The following is an 11,750-nucleotide window of genomic DNA, read 5'->3' as shown; positions in this document are numbered from 1 at the left end:
TAGTTGAGATTCTCTAAACCATCACATGCATTCCTGCTAGGTGCTCTTCTCTATAGGAGAAAGATAGCGTACATATTGAGTGATGGCTGCTCCTTACAGGAGAAAGATGTGCACAGACCTGCCTCCATCCCCTCTCACATCCTACTCCCCCAAAACCTGTCTCAACCTTTCCGGTTGCCCCTTGTCCAAACATCTCAACTACAGGCTCTTTTAGATTTTTGACATTGTGGCAGTAAGGTGTGTGTGTGGTTGCACAAACTATTCTGATCTCAATATGTTTTGTTTTTATTTTACTTTTTGTCTAACTTTGAGGAGTCAATGGCATAATGGAGAGACACTGCTCACAATCACAGGAGCAATATGTTGGATCCTGTGCATGTCTGACTCTCTGCATGCATCTGTTTGTGTTTTTTAAATTCACAGTGGGCCTTGAACCATCAACCTAATGTTTTACCGTAGATAAGGTATGAGAAATGATTTCAATGTGAAGGGCAACCTGATGAAAATAGTTTTTAATGGGTCATTTTCGTTCTCTATGAATCTAGAGGAGTAACTGGTCATTTTAAGGAGTACTAACTCATTCCAGACCACCTTAACAGCAGCAATAGTGAAGGGGAGGAGCTGAGGTTTTCATTCAGCCTCTGATTGGAGGCACACAGAAAGGTGGTGGGCATGAACATTTGCAACCAAAACGCACTAATTAAGTCAGACCAACTCATGTGTCAGCTTGAGTCCTCACTCCCTGCACTCCCTGCACTCCCATCGCATCACTGCAGTCACCAGTGCTTGTGAGTGTTAGTGTGTGTTGCTGTGTTCCCCGATCTGGAACTGAGTTGGACTTCTAACTATTCACCGCTAAGGCCATAGTGCAGAGCCAGGAGAATACCCAGGTAACTCCACAGCCATGACGAACTCAGCGACTAACTTGCGGCTGAAGCTGCCCATGGCCTGCATCATCCTGGAGGTGATCATCATCATCCTCTTCGGCACTCTGGTGCAGTACGACGATGAGACAGACGCCAAGCTCTGGCACAAGGAAATCGCCAATGGCTCCTCCAACTACGACAACGACTTTTACTACCGCTACCCCAGTGAGTGACCGCAGCGAGAGGGGTAGGGTTGGGGTAACGAGACAGGTGGGGTAGTAGACATCCCTAACCACCGATACAGGGTCAGATACGTTTTCCTCCTTTTAATGGTTATGGTTATGATTAGGTAGTATGGTGATCTGACCCTAAATCTGTGGATAAGGGTAACTATTACCTTGTGAGGGTGGAGAGGATGGGGGATGTGGAGTCCATCTATAGAAATTAAATTATTGTTCTTTTCCTTCTTTGTTATGTTTTGTCAATGTGTCGACGACTTGCATGGTAGCAGAAGCAGACATGTTTGTTGTTTAGGCAAGTGTCTTGTGTCATTCATTGTCATGCCATACATGTTTGTCAAGACAATGAACATGACAGAAAAGTTGTCTGAAGCTGTCCCAGGGTAAGTTGTGCCAAGAGAACACTTGGACATGCTATGTTTTCAAAACTGTAATGTTTACATGAATGATTGATTATCTGATTATTTCCAGGGATACATAACATCCTGAAATATATGTTAATATCTTTGTTAAAAATAGTACTATATTTCCCTTTGACCAAGTAATGCTGAATGTAAAATGTATCAACTTACTCCACTCTCCCATACAACCCCTGAGCTCTTCAGTGTTCAATGTGAGTTTTCCCTCCTTTGCGTTGACATTTGGCTGCAAGCAGCAAAGCAACAAATGGTTCATTTGTTTGCTAATAAGTGGAGGTTTAAGGTTGCCAAATGTTTTGGGAGAGATCTGCGGAGAGATTACTGTCCTTTGATTTAACCCTTTAGTTTCTCAGATCTTTCCGTCAATGTTTCTTTGATGAGCGTCAAAGCCCTCTAACTCATAGGCTACTTTGAACAGCAAGAGGGAAGGAAGTTTGGTCTCTGAATAGGTTATAGCATGTCTGTTGTAGTGGGTGTCCAATCAGTCACCAAAGGCAAAGGTATACTTTTCCTCCTCTGAACGTAGCTGTTCCACCTTAACAGATCAGTAATAAAATGCAAAGGAAGAGTACTGGGGGAAGGTGGTGGAGGTATTGGGTGGGTCCAATTCTTAGCCCTTTTAAAGGTTCCTGTGTGCAACTAGTCCTAGCTGTCACCACACCTTGAGGCTTTCCCAATACTGTCCCTGTACTATATGTCATGCAGAGAAATGGGTGCAGGTAAGCCCCAGGGTAGGAGTGTGAGAATATCTGATATACAGACATGGGAATGTGTAGGAGGAATGTTTCATTTTCACATTCACCCCATCACTGTCCAGTTAGTGAAAGGCCAGGGGGATAGGTGCTTCTGCGTGAGAAAGGGGCACGTTGGGGAGGAGTGTGAGGGGAAACAGTTGAGTGAAAGATGGGGTACAGGAGGGAGGGTGAAAAGGAGAGAAGGGGTTAGGAGGGAGAGAGTGATTGTTTTCAGAGAGAAGGAAAAGTTTGCTGTGGCAGTCTGATTTATGTGTTTATTGCCATGCCAGCAAGGCTTGTCATATGGAGGACTGAGATACACAGAAAGAGAGCTAGGGAGAGAGAGAAAGCAAGAGAAAAAGGTCATTAAGGATCCAAAGATGAGCTGTCCAGTTGTTCCATGGTTTTCCCTGGTTTAGGCCTGGTAGTCATAGCCTGGTCAATCACACTGACCACTGTGGTCAGTGTGGTTGACTAGGCTATGGGAGTCATGGGAAACTTTGGGAGTTGAATTACGTGAATCTCTAAGAGTTGGATCATGTCCGTTTGACTTTGAATTCAATGAATCTTTGAGGTTGAAGTCTGTGACTCTTGAGATTTGAATAAATTGAGCATTTGCGGATTGGACCTTCACTTAAGCAGATGAAGCTGCTGATGCACGTTATGCCAGGCTCACTATTTATGCTCTTTGCCTCAAGCTATTGAGTGATTGAGTACACTGATTTTGACACAAAGTAGAAACCTGTTCAAGGTTGGGTAAATTGAAAGAGGATGCACTAAAGGTCCATTGTAAGTAATTATTTCAGATAATCTTTAACCTGTCACTTCACTGATGAATGGAAGATCACCTTCAAGAATGAAACACACATACATACACACATAGAGTACACACATGCACATCTGACTACTCTCATTGATCATGTCCTGTTTGGAACTTCAAGCGTTTAAGGTGTAGTAAAACGAATTACGGGGAGCACGGCCCCCCGAATGAGACATGAGCTTCCCTAAATTCAACAAAAGTCAAACTTTGGGGGGACTCTACATGGTATCGACTGGGTCCAACCCTTTAGCGAACTTGCAACATTGTTTCAACTGTGCCCTCAATTTCCCCTGCGGATGAGCTTGGGAGAGACAACTGTATTTGCGTCCCCATTTGTCAGCAATACGCATCCATTCATTCAGGTCTTGTACTGTGTACTGTAGGCTTAATGACAATCGCCAAATGCCATTAGACTTTTTGGTGTTTTGTAACAGATGTCTCTTTACCTTCATCAGATGGCGCGTGCACTGGGCACCGTTTGGATGAATGTGTGCAGGTAGCTGACTTTTTAAAGTGATTTGTCATATAATAAAACATAATCACTGGACAAATTCTATCTGATTGAAAGATGCAGTCAGAATTAAGAGAACTGTAAATAAATCATTAGATTAAAACTGGTTTGTATGTTGGTTCATGAGTGCAGGTGATAGACTGCCTTTTACAATAAATGTCAATGTGTGCAATTTTAAATGTTTTATTTACATCCTCGTAGGTGTTGCCTGTGTGTGTGTGCATGTTACATTTTCTCACCTCTCTGTAGGTGTCCTTCTAATCTAGGAGATGGCACAGGGTATTTGGGCCAGCCTGCCAGTGGGGAGTTGGGCAGTGGGAATATCCTCCATGCCAATGATCAGTTGCCAGGCAACGACCAATAGATATTGTCCCTACTCCCCAGTGCCATGTGGATGAATACGTCCAGTGGGCAGGGGGAGGTGTAGTAGGCCGGGTTAACAAGGCCAGATAGCAGGCTGAATGGAGCTATGAGACACAGGGTAACTTCTCTGTGTCCTTCTATGTAGGTCAACTGAGGCTCCCAAAGCCCCCTGTCCCACTCAATTTAAATCACAAAATGTTGACTAAAAGGGGTTGTTGGTGTTTTGTGGGGAAGTCACCAGAACTTTCAATTAGTTGAAAGATATTGCTATACCACTGTCATAAGACAGATAGTCTTTCTCACCAAACCATAAGAAGGGGATTGTTACTGTGTTTACGAGACTGACCACACAGGCACTTCAATAGTGACAATGTGCATCCAAAGTAATAAAAGAATGTTCTCTTCCTTTGTTCAGGCTTTCAGGATGTGCACGTGATGATCTTCATTGGCTTTGGTTTCCTCATGACGTTCCTTCAACGTTACGGCTTTAGCAGTGTGGGCTTCAACTTCCTCATCGCAGCCTTCGCTCTGCAGTGGGCCACTCTCATGCAGGGCTTTGTCCACGGCATGCACGGGGGCAAGATCCATGTCGGAATAGAGAGGTAGGGCTCATGCACACACTAACCTACATTTCATTACTACAATAAACACAACACACCAGCAGATACATGTGATGTGTATACGTGGCATATCATACGGGTGTAAGTGTATACTGTAGTGCATCCCATAATAAACCCTATCATTAAGAGTTGAGTGTTTGTCACTCCTGCAGTATGATCAACGCTGACTTCTGCACAGGCTCAGTGCTCATCTCGTTCGGGGCGGTCCTGGGGAAGACTAGTCCAGTCCAGCTGCTGGTCATGTCTGTGATTGAAGTCACCCTGTTCGCAGTCAATGAGTTCATTGTGCTTTCTGTTCTGGGGGTGAGTGTGTGTGTGTTTAGGTGTACCATTAAATGTACAATTCATACTGTATATGTCTGTATACAAACCTACACTAAAACTGTTTTACGTACTATTTTACTGTTCTACGTACTATTATGCCTACTCTCCTATTAGGCTTTCTCCTCACTATTGAAAACTCTACTTATAGACGAAGCTTTTTACACCCCTTAAATTAGATCATTTCCATCTTTAGGCCAAGGATGCTGGTGGCTCCATGACCATCCACACCTTTGGAGCTTACTTTGGCCTGATGGTTGCTCGTGTTCTCTACCGCCCCAACCTGGACAAGAGCAAACACAAGAACTGCTCTGTCTACCACTCTGACCTCTTCGCCATGATTGGTAAGAATACCTCCTGCTCATCGTTAGCAGGAAGCCCGTACTTTAGATACAATTAGCCACCATCAACAAGTCGGACAACTTAACCTTCATTTTCTGAAGACGCCAGTTATGTTTTGACTGTACATACAATGCATGCCAATGTATGGGAGTCTGTGTCATAATTAAGAGTACATCCACCTCCCCAGGAAAAAAACCTTACCTGTAAGCTTGCTAACCTGAAGGACTATATTACATACCGGTATGCTAATACTTATTTTTCCCTGCCTGCTCAGGCACCATCTACCTGTGGATGTTCTGGCCAAGCTTCAACTCTGCTGTGACGGCCCACGGAGACGACCAGCACCGCACGGCTATGAACACCTACTACTCTCTGGCTGCCTGCACCCTGGCCACCTATGGCCTGTCTGCCGTTGTGGCTCATGATGGCAAGCTCGATATGGTGAGGGAGCTAGTACAGTGTGGGGACTTAAGAGGAAAATCAGGTCCCTAAAATTAGTATAGGGCTAGACAGGTGATGCAGACTTGGGGAGACATAGTAAGGAGAAGTAGGATTCTACAGGGACTATGCAGTGGAAATGAGGGGCTTAAAGTGGTCTTCCCAGATCATTTCAAGTGGGAGTGAGGGACTAGACATGGTGGGGGAAGGAAGATTTCTCCCAGTGTTTGTTGACAATATAATCTGGTTCAACTGTATGTTGCATCATAGGGCTACAGTACTGCTAGTAGACCTATGACTCCTTTGGGACTAAATCCTTATTGGCAAACTGAATCATCATGCAGGATGTTTGCATATGTTTGCATATGTTTGCATATGTTTGCACAGGTATTTCAACTCTTGTCAACAGATGTAGTTAGGCATTCTTGGTGAAAGCAAAACACAACTCTAGATTTCTTACGTACTGACGTTATTATTATTATTACATTTAGTCCCCTCGCACTAGCTCTTAAATGATTTAAGCTATTAACATGAAACTTCCAAATGTGCAGACTGCACCAACTTAGATTGCTTGAAAAACGTTTTGATAGCATTTAACTCACCAACCATAACTCCTGAAGCGTTCACCAAACGACACCAGGCCAACTTTCACATGTTCAGGCTATCCTACCAATCAATCCAATCAATCAATCTTTTCATCTACCCACTTTTTCAACTGTAACCAGTCACTACCATTACTACTGCAGTCACTACCACTTCTTTAACTTATTTTAAAAACAAATACTTTTAAACAAGCTAGCAAGCACACAGATTTTCTTCTGAAATGTTCTTTTCTAGTTTAGATTGGATTTATCTATTCTAAACTACCAAACTATGAATCATCAAACTTTTTCACAAGATACGATTTAAGAATGCCGAGATTGGAATGCCGAAAATGCATGCTGAAGCATCACACCGTAGTTACTATCTACCTTTAGAGATACAGTCATGTGAGCCAGACAATATATCTAGTTGCTATGTCCCTTGAGGACATGGCTGTCATCTGCATCTCATTCTGAAATCAAGACAGTCCATTACATTCCTGCCTAGATGGCAATCAATCTGAAGTTGTCTTTTCTACACAATGGAGGGAGTGTAGGAGTCAGTGAACATAGCACATGACCTGGTGATAGTAGTACCGTTCGAATCAGCTCAGATTATCTCATAGTTGGTGAAAGGGTAGTGCGTCCGCAGCGTATCATCAAATCTGTCTGCAATCTAACAAGCGTTTCGCTACACCCGCAGTAACATCGGCTAAATATGTGGATGTGATCAATAAAATTTGATTTGAACTCTACACGGTCACACACCTCCACTTTGCATGATGGTGATAGCAAATTGTCACACAATGATCCTTTGGTTGGGATTTTCTATTATTCAAATATTACATAAGTCATGCTACCTTCTCGTTCCTTGACATTGTTACCGTGTAAAATTTGAGAACAGTGATAATTAAAATAAAGGTATGAATGGACTCTGGCAATCAACCATTTTGAACACCATTTAAAAAATGTTGTCTCTCTCCTCTCTTTAGGTGCACATCCAGAACGCTGCCCTTGCCGGTGGGGTTGCCGTGGGAACTGCAGGTGAAATGATGCTCACTCCTTTCGGCTCCATGATTGTGGGCTTCCTGGCTGGAACCGTCTCTGTGCTGGGCTTCAAGTTCCTCTCGGTAAGGCCAACCTGCCATTGGTAAGACAGGATATAGGACATAAGTGTATGGAAATTAATATGTATTGTCCTCCTGAGACCCAGAAATGAAACATATCTGTAAATAAAAATAAATTATATAACATAAGAAGTGTTTGGGGTGAAAAAAACTTCTTACAGAAAAAGAAAACAATGAACAAATATAGGTTTATTTATTTTCCATTGTATGTGCACTGTAGTGGACTTAATAGTTCAGTTGATAGTAAATATAAACAACAGTAAAAAGGTACAGTCTGTAAAATAACTACAGAGGACATAAATAAGCTCTTATTTGAAAAATGATTGCACTGCTCTGAAAACTTAAACTATTACTGAGATATTTACTTACTAAAAGCAATTGAGTAAAAAACTCACAAAGAAAATGATAATTACACATACTTACCTTTCCATAAAATGTGCTAATTGTGTTGGCAGCCATTTTAACAAACCTGGAAGAGAAAGTTATCCAGATCACACTCCCACATGCGATATCATTGAAAAGCCCAGAATGTCCCCTCAAAGGGTCTCAGTAGGATATGACCGTTAAGGATGCCAACAGAACAAGAGTATCTATTTACAACATAAACAGTCATGTTGAGAAACACATCCACTTATGTGTATATGGCACCTTTTGAAGGACATGAGGGTGCTAAGGTACATAGACATCACAAACACCCGTACTCATGGCACTGACAACTTTCCACCCCTGTCCTCTCAGCCTATCCTGGAACAAAAGCTGAAGATACAGGACACGTGTGGCGTCCACAACCTGCACGGCATGCCTGGAGTCCTGGGAGCCATCGTTGGCGCAGTTACTGCTGCTCTGGCCACCAAGGACGTCTATGGAGATGGGTTAGTCTGCCTTTTTTTGACAAGTTTGGAAAGTGTGCCCTCCCCTGGTTTTCTGGTGAAGCTCCCCCTACTGCGCAACAGACAGATGCCATCAAAGTGTGCATTCACACAACAGTTTCATTCAACTCCCTGCTCTCTGTGTTGCAGGATGGCTGATGTGTTCCCTGACATCCACTCTGGTGATGTGGAGGCCTCATTCCAGGGCGTACGACAGGCCATCTCCCTGGCCGTAACCCTGGGCATCGCCCTCCTGGGCGGTCTTATCACCGGTATGTAGAGGGACTAGCTAGAGGATAGGGGGGGATTTAAATATTACCAGCTCACAGAATGTTGTAAGCACACATAGGCATTGCTTTGACTTGTTTGTTTCACAAATTCATAGGGATATTATAACTATGCTCTTTTGTCCCTGTATATAGGCCTATGCCTTGTGTCTGTGTGTAATTGTATCATGTCCTTGTCATGCAATTTATATGTCCTCGTCTTCTAGGTTTTATTCTGAAGCTGCCAATTTATGGTGCTCCTCCTGACACCATCTGCTTTGAGGATGGCATCTACTGGGAGGTAAGTTTAGCTATTACACCCAGTCACTTTGTATCGATGAATGAACACACAGGACTCACAGATTTTTACATAGTGTTTGTGAGAGTGCAGGGCCATTCAGGCCCATGAAGGGTTAAAGATTGCGAACGATGGCATGCAGTTGGGCCCAATGTTGTGCAATATGATATGTGGCCACAAGGTGTCATGCTTGCATTTGGTTACTGAACTCAAATAACTGCATTTCATCATAAGCAAAGCAGTCACCCTCGGGAATACCAGGTGGTATCATTTCACATGGTCAATGCATGTATAATCAGCAACTGATCATCTGTAATTCTCTTTATAAAAAAATATACAGATTTAGGAATGTCTTGAAATTAGATAGGCAATAGGTATACTTGCATTTTTAGGACTAGATAAGGCGAAAAAAAAGGTCCAAATAAATCACCACTACATATTTTTCTCTATCCATTTATCTCTCTCTCTCTCTCAGCTGCCTGGTGAGGAGGGCTCACAAGAGGAGTTGACCACTGTCAGGACACCAGACGAGGCAGAAAAGCTCAACGCATAAACACACACACACACACACACACACACACACACACACACACACACACACACACACACACACACACACACACACACACACACACACACACACACACACACACACACACATAGTGGATTTTACAACCAGGATGTGGCAGCACATGGTGCTTGTGTATGTCTGCCATTTTTCAATGTGCCAATACAATATCTGATTCACTAGTATGGTGGTAGTGTGTGTTCCAACACTCCAGACCATCAGCATAAGTGCCTTTCACTCTCAGAAGAAAACAATCTCAAGGTAACTCATAATGTGTTTATACCAGACAGAAGCATGCTATCCTCCAAGCAGCATGGGCTGTGGACAGTCCATTGCAATATACCTCCTACCAACTGCCTTATGTTATGGTTCTAGATTATGCTTTGAAGCTACAGTATATGACAAAGGTATAAACTTGAATCATGGTCTGAGAAATTGGATACGACTAGTGAAACCTGTTTGATGATACAAAAACAATGGATTAAGCAACTTTTTAATTTCGTGTTTTTGAGATATTTTTGGCATCTCCGCTCTTCTAAGAGATGTTACATGCACCAATGTTAAGGGAATTACACTTTTAGCCACTTTTAATCATCTGATTGACTAAGGGAAAGACACATTTGCAGTAGGCCTATGTGTTGTAAATTCAATATAAAACCAAAGAAAATTGTACCTCGCATGTGATTAATGTAAATCACGGATGTTTTCATGAATAGTCAATCACTTTAATAGGTGCATGTCCATCACTAAAAATGAAAAGTATTCCAAACTAAAGCTATGCATAGATAGTTAAAGTAGAGTTTAGACTATTGAATATTCTCTCTGGGTCGGGATTCTCCTTTTGTTCTATTTCTATACTATGAAATGTATTGGGTCTAGAGTAGAGTTGCTATTGTACAATTATGTACAGTTGTGTATTGTACATACATGTTTAGACAACATAAAATGTGATATAATTGAAACCACTAGCTTCACCACTACAGACAAACTAACCATTGAATCAAATGGATTATTTGCTACAGGGAAGGAAATGGTGCCCAGACTTTGTTACACTGGATTGCTGTGAATTTAAAATGATAATTGAATAATACCTGTAGCACATTTTGACAGAAATAAATCTTTCAAATGTGATATAAATCTTTTTTTTTACACGTTATTATTTTATATTGTTCATTGGACATTTTGAGTAGTTTCGTCTGAAACGTTCCTTTAATCTGTTCCTGAATATATAATTGAGCTCGTAAATACCTCCGAGTTAATGCCCGAATTTGTTTTTTCATATACCACATGATTAACACTTTCTGGGATCAAACATCCTAGGGAAGCAGGTGTGTTCGGCTGCATTTAGACAGGCAGCCATATTCAATTTGAATCAATCAGATGAGCTGAAAAATAGCTGTTGTGAAAAGATCTAATTCGTCAAAAGACCAAAATAGCCTCGTTAGAAGTGCCGGGAACCAATTCATGTCCGTGTGAGGGAAGAAGAAAAAGGTTCCTGCAATGATATTTAGGGGTTCCTCAGATTGCATCACCGATTGCATCACCTCCTACTCTTGTGATTGGTCCATGATTGGTCCATGCTTTTTAACTAATATATATATAACCCTATATAAAGTGAATATATATATATATATATCTTGTTTATTATATATATATATATATATATATATATATATATATATAAGAAATAAATTCATTAGTTATTCTTTAAATGCTCATAAAAGTGTGAATGTGTACATTTTCATGTTTCAAAAACAAGCTGTTCAGTTACTACTCTGCCCCTCAGTGACTGCCAGCAGCAGAAGTTTTGCCTCTGCGGGCGCATAGGCCATGCGAACACTGCATGGATTGTTTTTCCAGCTATTTTCTATGAGGGAGAACTAGCCCCAATGAAATCACAGCATTTCATAGCATAAACTATAACAGCACAAAGTGAATGGTCCATCCTGGGGTGCTCAAATGTGAGTCTGTTCAGTCATAACTTGTAAGTCTGCTCTCGTCTCCATCCCAATGAGTCTCTGACGCCAGATGGCTTACTTCCGCACGTGAGACTAGATGACAGATGAAGCTAAAGCAAAAAGCAAGCTGGAAATGAGTAATCATAACAGTCATGGGAGCCTGGAACCTGATAAACTACATCCAGTGATTCAAAGAACAGAGGCCAAGGGATACACAAGCTAGAACCAAAAATGTTTATAACTAACCTAAGATAGACCACAGGCTGTCATTTCCAATGGGAACAAATGAGCAATAGTGAGCAGAACAAGCAAGAAGGGCGGCAGAGACAAGCACCAGCTATCAAGATCCTATTGACGCGTTTTAGCATGTATTTGCATATTCCATTAGGAAAACGCCTACTCTGTGAAGT

General features: G+C 41.9%; 1 protein-coding gene across 1 annotated transcript; it reads left to right on the top strand.

Moving 5' to 3' along the window:
• The first annotated feature begins 686 nt into the window (after positions 1–686).
• LOC135520247 (ammonium transporter Rh type B-like) lies at positions 687–10,533 on the top strand. Its single transcript, XM_064945655.1, has 10 exons — positions 687–1,091; positions 4,368–4,554; positions 4,725–4,875; positions 5,090–5,237; positions 5,510–5,676; positions 7,247–7,384; positions 8,120–8,253; positions 8,401–8,522; positions 8,744–8,817; positions 9,290–10,533. Exons 1-10 carry the CDS (start codon positions 905–907, stop codon positions 9,365–9,367), a joined length of 1,386 nt encoding a protein of 461 aa, XP_064801727.1. The 5' UTR covers positions 687–904; the 3' UTR covers positions 9,368–10,533.
• Positions 10,534–11,750: the final 1,217 nt, after the last annotated feature.

This window comes from Oncorhynchus masou, chromosome 29 (genome assembly GCF_036934945.1).
Source record: "Oncorhynchus masou masou isolate Uvic2021 chromosome 29, UVic_Omas_1.1, whole genome shotgun sequence".
Taxonomy (NCBI): domain Eukaryota; kingdom Metazoa; phylum Chordata; class Actinopteri; order Salmoniformes; family Salmonidae; genus Oncorhynchus; species Oncorhynchus masou.
The sequence above is the reverse complement of the archived record's forward strand: the minus strand, read 5'-3'. Positions and strand labels throughout refer to the sequence as shown.